The 21335-nt window shown below is 65.9% G+C and overlaps 1 protein-coding gene across 5 annotated transcripts in view; it reads left to right on the forward strand.

Moving 5' to 3' along the window:
- Nucleotides 1-21335, forward strand: part of BAHCC1 (BAH domain and coiled-coil containing 1) — a 70972-nt gene that overhangs the window by 31893 nt on the left and 17744 nt on the right. For 4 of the 5 annotated variants that reach the window (XM_054670761.1, XM_054670763.1, XM_054670764.1 and 1 more), the window contains exons 4-12: nt 11066-11188; nt 14517-16250; nt 16495-16603; nt 17067-17254; nt 17354-17512; nt 17701-17864; nt 18040-18367; nt 19411-19503; nt 19709-20521. In XM_054670761.1, coding sequence (XP_054526736.1) covers nt 11066-11188; nt 14517-16250; nt 16495-16603; nt 17067-17254; nt 17354-17512; nt 17701-17864; nt 18040-18367; nt 19411-19503; nt 19709-20521 — 3711 coding nt within the window. The remainder of the gene's footprint in view (nt 1-11065; nt 11189-14516; nt 16251-16494; nt 16604-17066; nt 17255-17353; nt 17513-17700; nt 17865-18039; nt 18368-19410; nt 19504-19708; nt 20522-21335) is intronic. The other variant, XM_054670765.2, reaches the window with a different exon arrangement.

A 21335-nucleotide genomic window follows, 5' to 3' on the forward strand; every position in this document is an offset into this window, starting at 1 on the left:
GCCCCCATGTCCTTGGGCCCACAGTTGCTGGTATTCCCTCGGCCACCCCAACCCTACAGCGTGGGAAGGGTTAAGCTCCCCCCGCCCCCCGCGGCTGGCACGCAGAGAGGTAATTGCAGTTGGCAGCGGGCACACAGGGCTCTCCGCTCCTGGCACCCAGCACTGCCGTAACTCAATGACTGCTGAGCGGCGGGCGTCGTGTTTACAGAGCGCCGTGGACCCACACACCACGCCACCGCCCCGTTCCAGGCAGGGAGATTAGCACCCGGCACTGCTGGAAGCAGAGAAACCTCTCTTTGTGCAACAAGAAAGGGGCTGTTTTCCAAACAGAACAGGTGACGAGTGAGGGACAGTTGCTGAAATAATCTGGGCTTTCGGCTCAGGGCGCACATGTTGGGCAGGCGATAAGGAGTGGCCTCTTCCTGGGTGCAGGGGAGGCCGCTACCTTGGGACGCAGTGGGCAGCATGGGGTCCTCGGTCCAGACTACCCTGCCCAGACTCCCCTGCCCCTTCCTCCCACCCCTGCACTACTAGCGGCCTCCTGGAGGGGAGACCAGGCTGGCTATGGCTCCTGGACTGGCTGTGGGGGCCCCGCCTTCCTGGCTTATACGCCCCACCCCGCCTCAGCCTTTTGTGTCTGTGGGCAAACGCCTCGGCCAGCCACAGCATCTGGCTCCCAGGATGTCTGTGGGAGGGAGGAGGGTGGCCTGGCACGGGGGGAGCAGGAAGGGGAGGCCTGCGGCAGCCGTGGTGAACCCCCCACAACAGACACAACGGCCACTGCCTGGTCCTGGCCCAGCCACAGGTGCACAGATCCACCTAAGACCACTGACTTGGTTTCCCCTCCTGGCAGTGGTGGTCCCTAGTCAGGGCCCAGAAGTGGCACCAGCCCATCCCCAATGCTCTCTGCACCAGGAGAGAGCTCCTACCCCACTCCCTCCACCCACCCTGGGGGACCCCAGCAGCAAGGAGGGCCGTTTGTGGGTAGCACCACCTGCCTTGGAGCCCCCGTCCCGCCCCTCTGGGGGCTGCTCAGAGGGTGGGTGTGTGGTGGCCCACAGGCAGACAGCACCCACAACGGCCTCTAGACACTCACTTCCCCTTGTGCCAACGGCTGCCTGGGCGGAGCTGCCCACATCCCACCCCGGGGACCCCCACCACTTCTCAGCCCCTCACATGGGGCCCGGCATCGGTGGGTTCCATCTGCTCCCGAGCCCTTGGGAGTCCCCCTGGCTGGGTGGGAAGCCAATGTCCTGCCACAAGTGTCGACGTGAGCCCCTGGCGTCTGGGCCTCTGTGCCCCTTCTGTCTGCCCAGGGAAGTAGCTCCTCCAGGCGGGGGTGGCCTGAGCCGGAGGAGAGGACAGTGCCCACAGTGGCCCTGGCTGTGTCACACCGAGGAGGTTCACCTGTCCACCCTGCTGGGCACCTGGCACCCTGGCTGGGCGAGATGCATCTCCCGCTGTCCGTGTCAGGTGGGGGTGGGCACGTGTGCGGGACAGTGGGCTGGGTGGACCAGCACGGGTGGAGGCGGGACAAGGGGGCGCAGGGCGTGGCCTCTGAGCCGCCTGTCTGGGCCCCAGAATGCAAGGCCCACCCGGGGCTGAGGATGGGTGTGGGTGCCCCCCGAGGGTGGCAGAGCCTCCAAGGCCACACACCTGCGAGGCCCGTGCTCCAGCTTGCTGTCCCCTGCTCTGCCTTCAGTTCAGTTGTCCCACCCCCTGGGATCCCCTCCCCTCCCTGCGGGGGTTCCCTGCCACGCAGCCGTGCTCCCCGACAGACCACATGGAGCTGCCGCGCCGTGAGCTGAGCGGCAGAGGCCAGGGCGGGCGGGCCAGGGTGAGAGGCTGGCTGGCTGCCCGGGCAACATGCCTGGCTGCTAGTTTGACAGGGTGCCAGCTGGCTCCCCGTGCGCCGGGCCTGTTTCTCTGCCGTGTGTGTTCATGGGGGAAGGGGAGCGAGGTGGGTGGGGGGCACGCGACTCGGCCGGAGAGTGGGGGCCAGCAGGCACAGCGGGCTGCCTGGGCGGTCGGCCTTGCCCACGTTTCCTTCTAGTGGCCCAGGATGGGCAGGAGACAGGTGCCCGGCCAAGCCAGCTTGCCACCCCCTCCCCAGCCCAGGGCTTTCGTTGAGGGTAGGTAGGCCAGGGTGGGGCAGGCCAGCAGGAACCCAGGTTGGGGTAGCCCCAGGAACCCCCCATGCCAAGCGGGGCCTCCTGTCTCCCCATCTGCAGGGCAGCCCCTCGAGCGGGCCAGGGCTCCCTGCTTCCCCGGGGGAGCAGCTGGGGGTGCAGCAGAGGCAGCCTGGAGCTGGAGGAGCTGCCCGGAACATCTGGCTTGGGCAGAGCCTGTCTGTTCAGCTCCTCCCGGCCCGCAGCTCACCCGAGGCTTGCACTCCCACCAGCGGTGGGCCTCTCTGGGGCTTGGGGTGGGGGTGGGAGGCAGAACTGGCCAGGGGCAGAGGTGAGCTCCTGCTGGGCAGCCTGTCCTGGGTGGATGAGGATGAGAGCAGGGGTGGGGGCACGCACAGCTGGCCCTATTGTCAGCAGGCCTGGTCCCCTCCCTCCCCACCGCACCCCCCAGCTGCCTGGCCGGGACCACCCACAGGGCCAATGAAAGAGGATTCTGTTCCTGGGGGGCTCAGCTGGGAAGGGGTGGGGGCAGGGGCTGCTGAGCTCCCCACTGAGGCCACTCGTGGTCTCTTGTGCCACCTGGGGGGAGCCATGGGGGCGGCAGGCACACACACACGCGCTGGCTCTCCGCCTGGCCGGCCTCTTGGTCAGAACCACGCCCCACCAGCGGCCACTTCTCACTGGGCCTGGCCAGCTCCCGGGGGTCCGGGGCTACGCATGCCGAGCACTCCCTGCCAACGGAGCCCCGCAGCTTCCTGCATCCTGCCAGCTGCTCCTCTGTCCCCTTCGTCCCCTCTGAGGTCTCAGGACTCGCTGGTGCTGCTGGGAGTGAGCAGGAGCTGCGACCACATCTGTTTGAGGGACAGAGGTCCCACCAGCACCCACCCACCCCGAGTGTCCTCAGAGGTACTGGGGCCCCAGCTCCATCCTTCCTGTGATGCCTGCCAGGGACCTGCTGTTTCCTCCCAGACCCCTTCAGCTCCTCCTTCCTCTCCCGGCCTCAGTTTCCTCGGTGGCTAAAACAGCCTCTTGGTCTGTCTCCCACAGGCCCGCTGACCACCCCAGCACTGACGTTTCTACCTGGGCTCACTCCAGGACCCCCACATCTATGTGGGGGGTGTGGCCCTTGCCCTGCCTAGATCTGCTGTCCCTGCCCATGTGTGAGGGAGAGTTGGGCCAGTGGGGACAAGCTGGCTCTGCTGGGATGTGAGGGACAGTGTGGGGGTCCCGGCGTGGGGGTGGAGGGGACAGCGTGGGGGTCCCGGCGTGGGGGTGGAGGGGACAGCGTGGGGGTCCCGGCGTGGGGGTGGAGGGGACAGCGTGGGGGTCCCGGCGTGGGGGTGGAGGGGACAGCGTGGGGGTCCCGGCGTGGGGGTGGAGGGGACAGCGTGGGGGTCCCGGCGTGGGGGTGGAGGGGTCAGCGTGGGGGTCCCGGCGTGGGGGTGGAGGGGACAGCGTGGGGGTCCCGGCGTGGGGGTGGAGGGGACAGCGTGGGGGTCCCGGCGTGGGGGTGGAGGGGCTCTGCTGGGCCGGCTACCTCCTGCCAGCTTCTCTCAGCCAGAGGGCAGCTGCCCCATCCAGGCCTATGATCCCCCCTCCGGAGGTGTCCTGTGGCTTTCGGGAGCCAGCCCTCCCATACCCTCGGCCCCTCACCGTGGCCTGCCCTGGCCGGCCACCCTGCCAGGGTCCCAGCCTCCTGTCCCCACTGGAGTCTGCCCTCAGGCCCTGGCAGTTCCCGACCCCCAGCCCACTGAGACTTTATGAGCCTCATGTTCACGGCCTGGCTGAGTGCTGCCAGTCACTGTTGAGTGCAGGGGTTTCATCCCATGGCCATGGTGACCAGCACCCAGGTCCACGCCTGGCAGAGGGCTGTATGGAGGTGGCTAGGGGAGACACAGACTTGGGGAAGCCAGGATAGGGACATCCCAGGTGGCAGAACCTGAGCCCCAGGGAGGTTGGGGAGAGGGCCACCCCTGGTTTGGATAAAGGGCCTGGTCCCTGCAGCTTCAGGGTTCCCAGGACCAGCCCTGGCTTGAGGTTGAGCAGGATGACTGCACTTCTGTTGTGAGCCTGGCCCTGGGATGGCACCTGCCTCCCCCTGGCAATGCTGCACAGCACAGTGGTGCTTGCGCCCATTTTACAGCTGAGGAAACAGGCTGAGGATTGTGTGTGACTGAGAGCCTGTCCCCTCATCCCCTCCCTGCCCTCTGACCTGCCGTGCTTTGGAGTGGGTGTCCCCTCTGCCCGGCAAGCTCCTGCTCTCCAGGAGCCAGGGACTTAGCCAGGGACTTGGGCTAGAGGCTGCTCTGGGACCCAGGAGGCTGCACCCGAGCCCCTGCGTACACCCAGGCACCGCAGGACAGGGCAGGACTGTGGCAGATGCGGCACGGGCCCCTGCTATGTGCAGGGCAGGTGGGCAGGGCAGGGGTCTTTACAGACCCAGAGCTGCCTTAGCTTCAAGTTCATATGCCCAGCCTCAGTTTCTCTATGTGCCACACCCACGAGAACAGCTGTCCAGACCCCATGTGATACAGGCACAAAGAGCAACTTCCCTCCCGTGTCCTGCAGCTGCTGTCCACTGCTGGGGCCAGTGGCCTTGGTCACTGGGGATGGGGTGCGGCCTTCCTAGGCTGACATCCCTGGATCTAACCGATGGTGCAGCCGCCCCGGCAGGTGCACCGTCTCCTGTGTGCCTGTGTGTGGGCTGGCTGGTGTCGTGCCTGTGGCCCCAGTACAATGACCTATGTGTCAAGGACGCTGCCTGGGGAACGTGAGGAAGGTCCTGGTGGACAGGCGGAAGGGAGTTCCCTGGTAGCCAGAGCTGATGTCCAGGGTGCCGGCGAAGGTTTTGGGGGTCGTGTGGTTGCTTCTAGCTCCACGGTCCGAGAACTGTCCATTGCCCCCTGTGGCTTGAGGGCGGCCCCAGCCTCGGACCCACCCTCCCACCCTCCCATCACCAGGCCCACCCTCCCATCGCCGGGCCCACCCTCCCCTCCAGCCCTGGACCCAACCTCCATCCCCAGCCCTGGACCCACCCTCCCGGGCCCACCCATTCCCCTGAGCCCCAGACCACCCTCCCTCCCATCCCCGGGCCCACCCTCCCCCGCATCCCCAGGCCCACCCTCCCCCCGAGCCCCAGTCCTACCCTCCCTCCCATCGCCGGGCCCACCCTCCCTCCCATCGCCGGGCCCACCCTCCCCTCCAGCCCTGGACCCAACTTCCGTCCCCAGCCCTGGACCCACCCTCCCGGGCCCACCCGTTCCCCTGAGCCCCAGACCACCATCCCTCCCATCCCCGGGCCCACCCTCCCCCGCATCCCCAGGCCCACCCTCCCCCCCATCCCCAGGCCCACCCTCCCCCCCATCCCCAGGCCCACCCTCCCCCCCATCCCCAGACCCACCCATTCCCCCGAGCCCCAGACCCACCCTCCCTCCCATCCCCAGGCCCACCCTCTCCCCACATCCCCAGGCCCACCCTCCCCCCCCATCCCCAGGCCCACCCTCCCCCCCATCCCCAGGAAGGCTGTGCTCCTCCCTGTGGGGTTGGTGCCTGGATCCTGGGCAGGCTGCCCGCTGCGTTCATTCTGGAGGCTCCCATGGGAACCTGGCACCTGCTCCCGCTCTTAGCTACCTTGCTCAGCCTGGGAACAGATGGAGCTGGCCCGGCCCGCCCCTGAGGCAGCTGTGGGTCACCACTTGGGCCAGTTCCCTGCAGGCCTGTGGATGGGGAAGAGGCTGAGCTTCCGAAGCCTCAGGGGGCCCCAAGGATTGGGCACTCCAGCTCCAAGAACGAATCTCCTGCTGTGCCCCCCGGCAACCACTCATGTCCCGGGAGCTGCACTTTGAAACACAGCCTGGACACCCGGGGGCCTGCCCACCTGGGGTGAGGGGCCTGTGTGTGGGAGCAGGGGTGTATGGCAGAGAGCAGACAGGACTAGGGAAGGGGCTGCTGCAAGGCTGTAGGCCCTTCCGGCCCTAGAGTGGGAGTGGGAACTGCCCACAGCTGCAGTCACTGCTGAGGCCCCTCCTGTGCCCAGGGCAGGAGTCATCAGTCCACCGAGGCCCCTCCTGTGCCCAGGGCAGGAGTCTTCAGTCCACCGAGGTCCCTGTGTGCCCAGGGCAGGTGTCATCAGTCCACCGAGGCCCCTCCTGTGCTTAGGGCAGGTGTCATCAGTCCACCGAGGTCCCCGTGTGCTCAGGGCAGGTGTCATCAGTCCACCGAGGCCCCTCCTGTGCCCAGGGCAGGAGTCATCAGTCCACCGAGGCCCCTGTGTGCCCCGGGCAGGTGTCGTCAGTCCACCGAGGTCCCTCCTGTGCCCAGGGCAGGTGTCGTCAGTCCACCGAGGTCCCCGTGTGCTCAGGGCAGCCATCATCCGTCAACTACAGCACTTTGTGTGCCCCATGCGGACAGGGTTTCAGAATCTGTGTCAGCCCAGCACTCGGGGCCTGGCGGTCATCGGGTAGACCCGTGCACTGCACCTGAAACCCACTGACACCCTGAGTGACGGGGGTGTCCCATGAAGAGCCAGTGCTGAGTCGCGGGCGGGTGGAGGCCAGGCTGAGCCTCGTGCGTGTGGCTGCACGGCAGGGACGTCCTGCATGACAGGGACGATGTGCAGAACCACAAGAGGAGCAGGGACCACTTGCCAGGCCAGGGGTCTCCCGGGACTCCCCTGGGGTCACTGTGGGGGGAGTAACAGGGGATCTGGCAGAGTTGGCAGGAGGTGGGGGAGGGGTGTCTGCTTCTGAGCCAGGAGGATGGGCCCTCGCTGGACAGTGGGTATTTGAGACAGTGCCCACAGCCTCCCACGTTCCCCAGGGCCTCCCAGGCTGGCTGCCCACGTGCACATTCCAGGCCCGGGGCCACGCCCAGCTGACTGCATGACCCACTGCCCGCCCAGCCAGGCGCATGTGGGAGCCGAGGTGGTACTGCAGTGTGAGACAGGCCGAGGCTCAGCCGTGGGAGGCCAGCGTGGCAGACACAGGTGCCCAGTCCTTCCCCCAGGGAGGAGGCACTGCCGTTTGTCAGGATGGTGGGGTGTCCGCTGCAGAAGGTTTTGCCCTCAAAGGCGTGCAGGCTGGGGCAGGGCGCTCGAGGTGTGCTTCAGCACCCCCAGAAGTTTGCTGAGCCTGCAGCATCCGGGCCCTGAGCTCTGTGGCCCCAAGTGGGGCTTCCTGGGTGACCCTGCAGTGGGAAGTCCCCTGACCCCCCAGGTGATCTTGGTCCTTCTGCTGGCTGGCGTCCCTCCCTCCTAGACCTGGCCGTGAAGATACCCCAAGTCCAGCATCCTGAGAGACCCAGGAGCAGCCCCTGGTTTTCCACGGCAGGGATGCTCCCTGGAAGGGCAGCCTGGGGGATGGGTTGTGGCCACCTCCCCAGATCTGGCAAGAGGAGGAAGGCGCAGGGCTGGCCTGGAGAGGACAGGGCCTCGACGCGCGGGGCTGTTGGGAAAATGTGCTGTGTCAGAACACAGGAGGGATGAGGGGGATGAGGTACCTGGAGTGGGGGTGCCCGGCAGGCAGCCAGGGCTGGTGCACCCTGGGTGGGGGCTGCTCCTCCCTCCCCAGGGGTGAGAAGCCACCAGGCCTCCCTTCTCCAGGTGGGCAGGAGGAAAGGAAGGGTCCCCTCACCCCTGGCTGTCCCCAGCCCCCATTTCTCTGCACTGTGCCCTCCCACTCCTCTGTCCTTCAGCCCTGCCCCAGGGGCACCCCCGACCCCCACTGACTGCCCACTCTCTCTCCTCCTGCCCACACCACAGGCCTCCTGCCTGCAACCCTTGACCTCCCCAGACGTGGTGAGCTCAGGCCTGGGGGAGGTTGGGAGGGGTCTAGGGGTGTGGCCATTGTGTCCCCCGCCCAGCCCACGCGTGGCCCCCTGGCTTTACTAACCCATCAGGTGCCTGTGGCTTTGAGCCTCTGTCTCCTGCAGTCCGTCCCATCACGGGACTGAGTTTGGAGTCTCCTGCCCACCGCAGTAGCAGGGGCAGGATGTGGGGACCTCGGTGCGACCCCACTGCCCCCAGGGCTCTTCCCCACGCTCCGCCAGGCTCCGAGGGCACCAGCAGCCTGTGTCCTGCCCACCTCTCTGGCGGTTCGCTTAGCCCAGGGCTTGCCCTTGTCTGTTGGGGTGATCATAAAAGCTCCCGTCTCAAAGGGGTCTGGGAAGGGGAGGTTCTGGGGCCCCGACATTCTAGCAGGAGCTTGCAGTTGAGGACCTCTGGCTCCGGGTTCATATGGACCCAGGCCCTGCTGGCTGAGCCCTCTTGGTCTCTGGTCCCGGAATGTCCCCTCCCTGCCATCTGGGGCCTCTACTGTCCCCCTGGAGCCCTCCCCAGGACCACCACCCCCACTCCTCAGTGGCAGCCCCTTCCAGGATGCCTGTGTGTCCCCGGCCCGGCCGCAGCAGCCCTGCCTTCCCCCACTCCTCAGTGGCAGCCCTGCCTTCTGGCTTCTGGCCTCAGAACAGCTGCTCTGATTCATAAAAATCATTTTTAAATTTTCTTTCTCAGTTTTGAGAGTATGGTCTTATTGGGAAAAAGAAAGGGGCTTTCTGTCGCTGGGCTGGGAGGACCTTTTCCCTTCCTCTCTCTGCCCCCTGCCCAAAGATGACCCCACCCTGCCGACTGGGCCTCTCCGGTACCCAGCCCCTCCCTCTCTGCTCCCCGCCCCTCCATCCCATCTCCCCACTCCCTCCTCCTCCCCTGGCTCCCTAACTTCCCCTCTGGGTCCTCAGAGGTGGGGACCCAAGCAGGCAAGGATGGGGGCACCAGCCAGGCCTTTGGTCTTCGGGCCCTGGCCAGCGCTGCCCTGCTCCCCAGCCCAGGGGCCACCAGCCAAGGCCCAGCAGCTGAGGGACACGCATAGCTGCCCACCCTCAGCTGCCCCCAGAGGGGACCGGCGGGAAGGAGCCCACTCCTCTGCCAGCTGACTGCCTGCTCCCCCCAGAGAGCGGATGGGCTGGAGGCCTGGACCTCCGGAGGGGGGACAGGGGCTCCGTGCCTGGGAAACGGTGTCTGGGAAGGAGGAATTTACAGACTTCTGTTTACCAAAATGAGGCCTCGTAAAACATTTAACAGCAGCCAATTAAAGGGGGACAGCTGTGGAGGTTTAACCAGTGCCCCCCAAGGCCCTGCCCCTTGCCCTGCCACTCCCCTACCCCCGCCCCAGGTCGCTCCCACCCCGTCCCTCTCAGCTTTGGTCGAATCTTCCAGGATTGGAGTTTAATCTGGTAAACAGCTGCTCCAGATGCAGCTCCCACACAGACCAGGCCAGTCGGCCAGGCTCGAGCCTCAGCCCCGTGTCCTCAGCTGGAGGGCAGCTGCAGGGCTGCACCAGGGCCAGGGCGCCCTCCCCAGGTTCCCAGACTTGGCCTGGGATGTGCGGCCTCACAGGGAGATGGGGCTTCACCCTGTCAAGCAGGCCTCCTTGTCGCAGGACTTCCCAGGGCCTTCCCTGTGCTCACGCCTTACACGACACCAAATGGGACGTGTGTGGGGTGCATTCTTGGAGCTGGTGACCCAGAGCTTGGGTTTCCTGGAGCATCTCCTGGGGCTCAAGCTCCACAGATTTCCCTGGGATCCACTGAGCCAGAGAGGATCGAACAGTGCCTGCCACTGCTGGGGCACCCACTGGGATTGCGGTGTGGGGTGCCCCAGTTGGACTAGGGGGCCTGTTTTCCAGGGAAGATTCAGAGCAGGAGTTTTAGAGGGTGAGGGCCCCCCGTCCTGCCCCGCCCAGCTGCGTTCATTCCGGCAGGTTGAAGCTGTGGGTTGCTGCCTCAAACGTCTTCTCCTCAGGCCTACAGAAGGCTGCCAGACCCCCAACCACAGCCAGCCGCTCGGCCCTCACGTTCAAGCAGCTGCTATGGCAGGCCGGCCGGCACTGGCACCACCTGCACTGCACGGAGGGCTGGGGCTGGGGCTGGGCAGGTCTGAGTCTCAGAGCTCTGCCCGTGGCCTGGGGTCTTGCTGGGGAACCAGAAGCCACACTCCTTGTGGCTGGTGTCCCTGGTGTCCAGCAGACATGCTCTCTGCAGCCCCTGGGCTGCGTTCTGGTGCCTGCAGGCCTCCCAGGCCATGCTCAGCCCTGTCCTGACCTGCCAGCTGTGCTTCATCCCTTGGGTGGGGGCAAGTGTGCCCCACACAGCCAGAGCTGTCCCAAGGCCCAGGGCCAGCCGCGTGGGTGGCTGGGTGTGGCTGGCTTTCCTGTGCTGGGCAGGGGCAGGCCGCTCAGAAATGTGGCTGCCTTGAGGGAGAGACAGACCCCTTAGCCGAGAGAGGGGCCTGTCTGGCATGACTCGGAGTCACCGCCTGGGGTTTTGGGGCTGGGGCCTGTGCAAGGAACTCTTTGCCCCCGTCCCTTCCCCACCCTGTGCAGATCTCAGAGCCGGAAGAGGCCTGGCCATGGTGGGAACTCGGCGTCGGATGGACACACCTGTGACCTCCAGCCAGGGTCGGGGGAGGCTGGCCACACCCCAGCAGCACTGGCCCCTGGCCTGGGCTGTCCACTGGGCCCTGGGGCCTGCCTTGGGGAGGCCAAGTCCGGGCCTGGTTCTCCTTTGGCCAGGGCCTTGGTGCAGAGTCTGTCCACCGTGCCCCCTCCTCCCACAAAACCTCCCCAGAGTCCCTTTTGTTGCCCAGCCTGGGAGCTTCCGCGATCCTGAGTGCTGCTGGGAGGGAACAGAGGCCCCCTCGTCCGTCCTCCCCTCTCCCCAGCCCATCAGCAATTCAATTTGTGCCGCACCGGAGGGATGGCATTAGTCGAGTCAGAGTTAATATGATGTATTGATGGGTTGATTTCCCCCCGGCGGCTGCGTGCTGGGCTCTGCGGGACATCGCTCCTGGGCTGCCTGCCGGCTTCTTGCCTCCCTGGGGTCAGGGCGAGTGCGGGCCAGGGGGCTGGGAGTTGCCTCTGCAACTGGGTCTCTTGCTTCTGTAGCTCCGGGGTACCCCAGATTTTCGGGGAGTCTGGCATCCACCTTCCTACCCGTGAGCCACTTGGATCACCATGGAAACAGCAACGTTCTCTATGGGCAGCACCGTTTCTATGGAACCCAAAAAGGCAAGTGCAGCATGGGGCCGGCGTGGGGAGCAGGCATGCTGGAGGTGGGGAGGGGGCGCAGGAGCTTCTGGGGCACAAGGGAAAGGCCAGCCTAGGTGAGCCCTCCCACCAGGTATCATGGAGGCCAGGGTGGGGGCTTGAGGAGAGGGTGGGCCTGCCCCTCAGGATTGAAACCCAGGGGCCCAGGACCACCCCCAGGCGCAGGTTCAGTTCCCAGGTCACGCTGTCTCAAGACCTCTCACTGCTCAGGTGGGAGCAGCTGAGCTGGTGCCCACCTTCCTCATGACCCTAGCCCCACCGGCTTCCTCAGGACCTGGCCTTGCCCTGCAGCCCCCAGCAGCCCGGGGATGGGGGGGTGGCTCAGGAGGAGGATGCATCCTGTGGGGGCTGGAGGAAGCCCACAGAAGCCCGCACTTCCTGGCTTACACACTCGGTGGCCTGGGCTAGACCTGGGCTGCACGAGGCCCAGCCCCCAGCCCCCCAGCCCTGTGTCCTGGTGGACAGAGGGGCTGCTCACCCCATTGGCAGCAGGCATCCCTGAAGAAGGGATGCAGAGTTTGTCTTTGCTGAGAAGTCAGAGCCGGTGGGGCCTTGGGGAAGAGGAAGCTCAGGCCCAGCAGAGCCGAGTCCTGGTGCCAGCGAGTCCCCTCAGGGTACCCGAGAGGGCCTGGCTGGAGGTGGGATGGGTGTGGGTCCTTATCTCCAAGTTGGGTTTCCTCTGGTAGGGTGACATCTCATTTGCATTTTAAAAAGTTCTCCTTGGGGTGACACCAGGAGGCTGGAGCAGGAAGCCATCGGTTAGTTACCGGGTTCCAATGAGAAGCGATACAGGTGTGGGGCCCCTCAGAGGCCGGCATCGGTGATATCTAGGAGGGAGATTGGGGGCAGGGAGGGATAGAGGGGTCTAGGTGACCCCCGGTTTCTGGCCTGGGCTATGGGAGGGTGCACCTGGGGAGCAGCAGTTGGACGGTGGGATGAGTTCTGCTTCAGTGCAGAGGGGCTGGGGCGTCTCCCCAAGGGGATCCGAGAGGTGTCTGGACACACGGGGTGGGGTCAGTGGGGAGGGGTGGACTGGGAGGTTGTCCCGACTGTGGAGAGGGACGCCCAGGCTGCGGGGGATGAGAAGGGAGGTGGGGACAGATGGTTTCCGCACAGCTCCTGGGAGCCCGGGAGCCCAGGAGCCCTGGCGTTTAGGGCTGGAGCTCAGGGTGGCGGCAGAGGAGAGGCCCAGAAAGGCCCCCACAGGGCCTGGGAGGCGGACTAGACACCCTGAAGGGGGAACAGAGGGAGGGGACCCCAGTGAGCCTGTGCTCATGAGTGGCCATGATGACCCCAACTCTGAGTGTGAGCTGTGGGGTAGGGACCCGAGGCCAGTCTGCCCACCCTCTCTTGGCTGCCCCTCAGCCCCTTCTCCCCACCTCATACTCACTCCAGGACCTCTGTGTGGCCTGCACTTCCGCACCTGCAGGAGCCCGAGATTTGCTAAGGCTCAGGAGGGCCTTGGCCTTGCCCATGCCAGCCAGCTGCAGGGGAGCAGGCATGGGGGCCAGGAACTCACCTCCAGCCCCACCCAGGGGATTCAGCTCTCACCCAGGACAGGCACCCAAACCGGTCTCCTCACCCCACACCCCAGCTCCTGCGGACGGGCTCTGCTGCCCAGAGGACAGCCCCGCAGGCCCCGTTCCCCTAGACCCACGTCAGCCCCAGCGCGTGCAGTTATTTTGACAGTGTTTGTCAGGGGCGGGCAGGTGGCGGGTCCCAACCCCAGAAACCCAACCCCTCCACCAGCACGGGGGACTCCCTCTGGGCAGTGGGCCGGCCAGGCCTCTCAGCTTTCACAATATTTTGGTGGAGCTGTGTCCAAGAACAGTATTTGGTTTTGGAAATGGAGCTAATTAGGTTTCGCTGGGGCTAGCCCCTTCCCGCTCCCCTTCCCCCTTGTTTCTAATTAGCAGGAAATTGACAAGGAATTTACATGCCTGAGGACAATTTTACAAGTTCCAAATGTTTCTTTTGTTTCTCCCCTTGTCAGCTCCCTCTGCTCTTGGCACCACCCTGCTGCCCACCCACCCAGCTGGGTGTGGAGAGGGACAGCACCCCCAGGGTCCCCAGAGGCGGTGGCCTGGCCCCCTCTGTGGGGCGATGGGTAACCCCAGGGCAGCCGGGAGTGTGGAGAGCTTGGGGCAGACCCTAGCCGGGAAGGGAGGGCCCAGACCGAGGGCCCAGGCTGGGCAACCGTTTCAGGGACCCCAGACACTCACCCCCCACCAGGCAGGGTGAGCACAGCTGCTGCTCTCTGCCCCTGGAGCCACTGGCCTTTCTGCATTTCAACACATTACCCTAGCCCCAGCAGCCTGAGACACCCAGATGAGAGGCCGAGGGGCTGGGAGCTCCCAGGGTGTCCAGCAGGTGGGTGAGCCCCTCCTCCACGACCCGCCCGTCCTTCCTTGCCTCTCCTCTGGGGGCGCCAGGAGCTGCGCCTGCCACCTGTCCCTGGTTTCCAAGGTCTTGGTGCCTGTTTGTAAAGACCCAGCAGAGATGCTCTGTAACACTCACTGCCTGCCCCGCATCCCCCGAAAATCCACTGCCTGCCCCGCGTCCCCCAAAAATCCCCACTGGCACTGGGCCAGGCAGGGGAGAGACTGGCCTCGGGTTTGCATCTCCCATCTCTGAGGTGTGGGGAGCTGAACATGGGGGCAGAGGGTGAGTGTTTCACGGGGACAGAACTTCGGTTCGGGGAGGTGAGAGGTTCTGGCCATGGATGCTCGTGACGGCTGCACGGCAGGGGGAGTGTGCCCAGTGCCCCTGAACTGTGCACCAAAAATGGGAAATTTTATGTTACCCATATTTCACTACAATTTTATAAAAACAAAAGCAAAAACCAGCCCGGCGCTGTGGCTCATGCCTGTAATCCCAGTACTTTGGGAGGCCAAGGCAGGTGGATCACGAGGTCAGGAGATCGAGACCATCCTGGCTAACATGGTGAAACCCCGTCTCTACTAAAAATACAAAAAGTTAGCTGGGCCTGGTGGCCGGCTCCTGTAGTCCCAGCTACTCGGGAGGCTGAGACAGGAGAATGGCATGAACCCGGGAGGTGGAGCTTGCAGTGAGCCAAGATCACGCCACCGCACTCCAGCCTGGGCAACAGAGGGCACAGCGAGACTCCGTCTCAAAAAAAAAAAAAAAAAGAGCAAAAACCTTCCCTAGGCTGTAACCTGGAGTCACTGCCAGCTGGTGTCCGGGAGGCACCTGGAGCACCTGTCTCAGGGAGTCTTCCTCCAGCCTCGCCCCTAAGGCCTCCCATCGACCTTGGCTCTTTCCCACACAGATAACTTCTACCTGCGCAACCTGCCACCCCAGCCCACGCTGCTGCCGGCCAACCACAACTTCCCCAGCGTGGCCCGGGCCGCCCCTGCCCACCCCATGGGCTCCTGCAGCCGGGATCGAGACCGGGGTGAGGCAGGCTCGCTGCAGAAGGGCCCCAAGGACTTCGACCGCTTCCTCATGGGCAAAGAGCTGGGCAGAGAGAAGGCGGGCAAGGCCGCTGAGGGCAAGGAGCGGCCAGCGGCAGAGGAGGACGGTGGCAAGGAGCGGCACAAGCTGGTGCTGCCCGTGCCAGCCGACGGGCACTGCAGGGAGGGCGGCCCCGCACCCCGAGGGGCCTGCGAGGGCCGCCCCAAGCACCTCACCTCCTGCCTCCTCAACACCAAGGTGCTCAACGGCGAGATGGGCAGGGCTGCGCTAGCCAGCTGTGCAGGGGGCATGCTGGGGCGGCCTGGCGCGGGGGTGGTGACCTCCGGGCGCTGTGCAAAGGAGGCAGCAGGCCCCCCGGAGCCCGGGCCGGCCTTCAGCGAGTGCTTGGAGCGGCGGCAGATGCTACACCACACCGCATCCTACGCCGGGCCGCCCCCGCCCCTCAGCACAGCCGCTGGCTCCTTCCCCTGCCTGCAGCTGCACGGGGGCCCTGACGGGCTCTGCCCGCTGCAGGACAAAGCCCCCCGGGACCTAAAGGCCAGCGGGCCCACCTTCGTGCCTTCTGTGGGACACCTGGCCGACAAGGGCCGCCCCTTCCAGGCCGCCGAGGCCTGTGCCGTGGCAGGGGAGGGCAAGGACCGGCACCTGGAGGGAACCATGGCCCCCGACCACGCTGCACCCTATGGAGTCTCCTATGCCCACCTGAAGGCCGAGGGCAAGGGCGAGCGGCGGCCTGGGGGCTTTGAGGCGGCCCTCAACCCCCGGCTAAAGGGCCTCGACTATCTCAGCAGCGCAGGCCCCGAGGCCTCCTTCCCCGGACTCCCTAAAAGCGGTCTGGACAAAAGCGGCTACTTCGAGTTGCCCACCTCTTCACAGGACTGTGCCCGGCCTGGTCACCAGGACCCGCTGGGCGGGAAGGCCCCCCAGGCCTGCTGCACTTTAGATAAGACTGTTGGCAAGGAAGCCCCGGCCGGCCCCCCAGGGGCACAGAAGGTGGCCCGCATCAGGCACCAGCAGCACTTGATGGCCGCCGAGGTGGAGCAGGGGGGCATTGGGGCTGAGGCCAAGCGCAAGTCCCTGGAGCTGGCATCCCTGGGCTACAGTGGGCCCCACCTGCCCCCATGGGGTGTCCAGGCAGGCCAGGGCACCGCCATGGCCATCAGCGAGGAGCGCAAGGCTGGCGCCTACCTGGACCCCTTTGGCAGCGGCCTGCAGCAGGCGGCTCTTCTGCCCCAGGAACTGCCTGCGCCGCCGGACGAGGTCTCAGCCATGAAGAACCTGCTCAAATACAGCAGCCAGGCCCTGGTGGTGGGCCAGAAAGCACCCTTGGTGGGCCTGGGTGGCCTCAAGGCCAGCTGCATCCAGCAGGAAGCAAAGTTCCTGTCCTCTAAGGGCCCAGGCCAGTCGGAGAGGCCGGACTGTGCCCGCAGCAGGGAGCACGACACCACGCATGGCGACGGGGAGGTGCGGCAGCCCCCTGTGGGCATTGCAGTGGCCTTGGCCCGGCAGAAGGACACAGCGAGCCGGTCTGAGGCAGCCTACGGCACCAACACTGCGCGGCAGGGCCGGGCCGCCCCCGCCTTCAAAGGTACAGGCCCTGCACAGAGAGGGAGGCAGGCCGGGATAGTCTAGGGGGCCCAGCTGGCCCTGCCCTGCGCCCCGGCTCCCCAGCTCCCACACCTGCCCTTGGCAGACCCTCCGAGGCCCCAGGACCAGGGGATCCTCCTCAGTGCATCAGGCCCCCCAGCTCGAAGCGGGGTCACTGCTTGCCTTAGCCGGTGGCTCCCTGGCCGCCCCAACCCTCTCCCGTCTGCTGTCTCGACCCTGTGCAGGTGGCGGTGGGCCCCGTTCCACACACGCGCTGGACCTGGAGGCTGAGGAGGAGAGGACGCGGCTATGTGATGACCGCCTGGGGCTTGCCAGCCGCGAGCTGCTGCTGCAGTGAGAGCTGGGCCTGTGGCCCTGGAGAGTGGGGCTAGGCCTGGGCTTGGGGCTCCCCACTCAGAGCCACGTGGAGAAAGAGGGGTGGTCATGGCTGGGGCAGCAGATTCTATGGCCGGCCGTGGGTGGGGTTCTCCCCACCCCTAGAGCCTTTCTGGGGTCTCACCCGGGGTTGGGGGTCTCAGCTAACCCCTTGCAGCGGTCAGGTTACCCACTTTCAGGGGCCAGGAGATGGCCCCCAGTCAGCCCTGCAGAGCACTGAGGCTGGAGCCTGGGGTTTTCCCTGAGCCTCCAGGTCCCGTTCTCCCTCCCAGGTTGATGGCAGGGGATGGGACAGGGAGTCAGGCATTGGCACCGTTGGTGGGGCTGAGCCCCAGGTCTTACAGAGACAACAAAGGGCCGGGGGTGGGATAGGGAGCTGGGCATTGGCGCCGGCGGCAGGGCTGAGCCCCAGGTCTTACAGGGACAGCAAAGACCGCGTAGAGTTCGCCCGGATCCACCCACCGAGCAGCTGCCCTGGGGACCTGGCCCCCCACCTCATGATGCAGAGCGGCCAGCTGGGCGGGGACCCAGCCCCCCACACCCACCCCCATCCCCCCTGGCTGCCCCGCACCCGCAGCCCCTCCTTGTGGATGGGGGGGCACTCCTACGGTCAGTGATCCAAGGGCAGGGGCTGGCCTGGGGCTGATGAGGGTTCCCTCCTGGTCCCCGAGAGTGGGAGGCCTGACCACTGTGCTCTCTGCCTCCCAGGCCTGGGGCACCCTGCCCTGCACCAGAACCTGCCCCCCGGCTTCCCTGCCTCCGTGGCTGGCCCCGTGCCCTCTGTCTTCCCCCTCCCACAGGATGCCCCCACGCAGCTGGTCATCCTGCCCTCAGAGCCCACACCCCACAGCGCCCCCCACGCACTTGGTAAGGGCCCCTGGTCCAGGCTGCTGTACTTGGGGGGTGCTGTTGGAAGGAGGGGCAGCCGGGGGTGTGCTGGCCAGGGCTCAGGAGGGAGCGGTGGGCTTGGTGGGCTGAGGAAAGGGTGGCGGGGAAGCAGCCCCGGAGCTGTCCCCTCCCCAGCCGGGCTGACCCCTCCTGGGCCCTGCCCACAGCGGATGTCATGGACCAGGCCTCACTGTGGCCCCCCATGTACGGGGGCCGGGGCCCCGCCTCTCACATGCAGCACCCAGGCCAGCTCCCTGTGTACTCGAGGCCGCAGCTCCTCCGGCAGCAGGAGCTCTATGCTTTGCAGCAGCAGAGGGCCGCCCAGTTCCAGGTACCGCCCCTAGCCACGCTCACCTGGGCCGGGCACTTCTCCCCCACCCTGCCTGGCCGGACCTGGCTCCAGGAGACCCCTGCATGCCTGGCCTCTGGCAGGATGAACCCAAGCAGGGGGCCCACTGGGGTCAGGGGATCCTGAGCCTGACCGAGCTTGCCCCCATCCCTGACAGCGGAAGCCCGAAGACCAGCACCTGGATCTGGAGGAGCCTGCCCAGGAGAAGGCCCCAAAGTCCACCCACAAGCCAGTTGCCTTAACCCCCACGGCCCCGGGCGCCCCCTCACCCGCTGCAGGCCCCACCAAGCTGCCACCTTGCTGCCATCCGCCCGACCCAAAGCCCCCCGCCAGCTGCCCCACCCCACCACCTCGGCCCAGCGCCCCGTGCACTTTAAATGTCTGCCCTGCCAGCAGCCCCGGGCCTGGCTCCCGGGTGCGCAGCGCCGAGGAAAAGAATGGGGAGGGTCAGCAGTCCACGGCTGACATCATCACATCCGAACCAGGTGAGAGTAGCCGCCTGGCCCGGCCCACTGTGCTCTGTTCCAAGCCCTCCCACCCCTGCCCGGCAGGGCTGCGCTGAATCCGGGCTGCCTGCAGGGAGGTGCCACACCTGCCCAGACCCAGGGCAGCATGGCTGTTCCCTTCCTCTCTCTTCCCTCTTCCCAGTCCTCCCAATGACCATGGGAGAAGCACACAGTGCCCCAGCCGCCCCCTTCCTGGCCGTGGGCTGACGAAGGCAGGAGGAAGACGGGGTCCCGCTGGCTGTCGTAGGGGCCCTCCAGCAATGAAGGCGGGGCCTGCTGGTGGTGGTACTGGCACCCTGGGGACACTGGGCATGGGACTTGACCAGGCTGCCATTCAGGGTCTCAGCAAAGCTGGGAGAGGGAGAGGCAGCGAGGCGGGGTGCCTGGGTGGGGGGTCTCGGGCCTGGCCTCGGCCCCTGCCACCCGCCCTTCCACTCCCCACCAGCCTATTTGATTCTCTCTGAGTGGGACTGAGAGGTCACACTGGAAACCGTGTGGCGAACATAAAACCCGCCCTAGTTTCACAGTCAGGAGATGGAGCTAGCAGAGGGTTTTCCAGTTTTTTTCCCTTCGTTTTTTTTTTCTTTTTTTTGCAGTTAATGGGACATGATGCCTCTGACATGCTGCCGGCTTGTTCTGGTTCAGGGAAAACCCTGATTAAAGCATCATGTTTTACAAATTCCCCCTTTTCTGGTTACCCACAGCACACCATGCCAGAGATGGCTCCTGCGGCCACCCCCAGCCCAGGCAGCCAGGGTTGTTGGGGGGAGCTTCAAGGCCACTCTTTGGGGGAATGAGGGCCTGGCCTCAGGCTGCTCATACCTTTTTTTTTTTTTTTTTTTTTTTTTTGAGACAGGGTATCTCCCTCTGTCGCCCAGTCTGGAGTGCAGTGACACGAACATGGTTCACTGCAGCCTCGGCCTCCTGGTCTCAAGCCATCCTCCCACCTCAGCCTCCTGTGCAGCTTGGACCACAGGCATGCACCACCACGCCCAGCTCATTGTTCTTTAATTTTTTTGTAGTGGCACGTGCTCACTCTGTTGCCCATGCTGGTCTCGAATTCCTGGCCTCAAATGATCCACCCACCTCAGCCTCCCAAAGTTTTGGGATTACAGGTGTGAGCTACTGCACCCAGCCAGGTTGCCCCCTTAATGAACGTAACACTTTCCCCGCCACCAATCTTGCAGACCTGCAGCTAGCCCAGGACCCTTCCGCACGGGCTTGGGTCTGAGGGTTCGAGGCCACTGTCCTCCGTCCTAAGGCAGGACACCCCCTCACCACCACTCCCAGCTCCCTGCTGACCTGTCCCCTCCTTTGCAGACCTGCCTCCCGGATACCTGCGCCCCATGGCTGGCCTGGGCTTCTCCCTACCCTCAGACGTGCACTCTTCTAACCTCGAGGACCCTGAAACTATGCAAACCGCCGCCCCGGGGGCCCAGCCTGAGCCCACAAGGACATTCCTGCCTGGGGAGCCGCCTCCCTGCAGCCCCAGGAGCCTGGAGGAGCCCGGGCTGCTCTCAGGGGCCAGGGAGGCCACCCAGGACCTTGCCGCCACCCCCTACCCTGCCGAGCGGGGACCCCAGGGGAAGGCAGCGGACCCCAGCCCACTAGAGGGGCTACAAGAACTGCAATGTGGGGCCCTCCTCGAGGCAGGGGGCCCCGAGGCCACCGGCCAGGCTCATTCTACTCAGGGAGGGGCACGAGAAGAGAGGAGCAGGGAGGAGGGGGAGCAGGGGCCCTCGTCAGGGGCCTCCTCCCAAGTCCTCGAGCAGCGAGCAGGGAGTCCGGGTGCCCTTGAGGACGAGGGGGAGCAGCCGGCCCCTGAGGAGGACGAGCTGGAGGAAGACGAGCTGGGGCAGCAGAGCATGGAGGACTCAGAGGAGGACTGTGGCGGAGCTCCCGACAACAGCCACCCACCCAGGGCGCTACCAGGCCTGGATGCCTTGGTGGCCGCCACCATCAACCTGGGGGACCTGCCCAGCGACAGCCCACCGGACCCTCAGCCCCCAGCAGCCTCTGGGCCCCCCAGCACAGTCCCCCTGCCCCATAGCTCAGGGATTCATGGGATCGCTCTGCTCAGCGAGCTGGCTGACCTGGCAATCCAGCGGCAGAGGAGTGAGAGGACTGTGCCAGGTAAGCCCGGTGGTTGCCGCCACCCCCCAGAGTCCCAGCGGTGGGACCCACACGCCTGCCTCAGGGTCACCTGGCCAGACGGCAGCCTTGGGCCCCGCTCAGTTGTCCCCAAAGTGTGGTGGGTCCCCTGGAGAGTGTCCGCCTCCCCTTGCCGTCCCTCGTCCATGGAAGTCCGAGGCAGGTGTGCCATCTCCGAATCCCTCCGTCCCAGGTGGGGCCCTGGGAGCAGGACTAACCTCCATGGTGGTTTCAGAGGAAGGGCCTCTCGGGTGGCACCTCCTGTTGGAAGTGGCTGAACAGGGGCCCGCGTCCTGGCAAGCGGAGAGGAGAGCCTGCCGCCTGCCTCCTGCTCTGCCAGGCCTCCACCTCCTCAGCCTCCACGGCTGCTACCCTGGCCTGGGGGGTCCAGTTCAGGAACCATCGTCTCCCCGCTTCAGGCCCAGGGGAGGGGGCAGGAGGCTGGGGCTCCTGCTGCAGGGAGGCCTATGGGACTGGGAGCTCCTGGGCTCTTCCGCCCACCCAGGGGCCCCAAGGACAGCCGGACAACAGTGGGCGGGTCCAGAGCACCTGGGACACCCGAGGGCCAGGTGTCTGCTTAGTCCACCCTGGGCCTTGGTCTGGGCACTCCCTGCGGTCCAGTGCTCCCGGGAAAGCGCCCGCTTCCTGCCGTCTTCCCTGTGGACCCCAGAGAAAGCCCCGGGGTGGAGGGTGTCCCCCAGCCGGGCACGGTGCCGTGGTTGTTGATAGCACGAAGCTGACAGTCTTCAGGGCTCGGCCACTGCTTTCTGGATGCATAAAGCTCACCACCGCGATG

Source organism: Pan troglodytes, chromosome 19, assembly GCF_028858775.2.
Source record: "Pan troglodytes isolate AG18354 chromosome 19, NHGRI_mPanTro3-v2.0_pri, whole genome shotgun sequence".
Lineage (NCBI taxonomy): Eukaryota > Metazoa > Chordata > Mammalia > Primates > Hominidae > Pan > Pan troglodytes.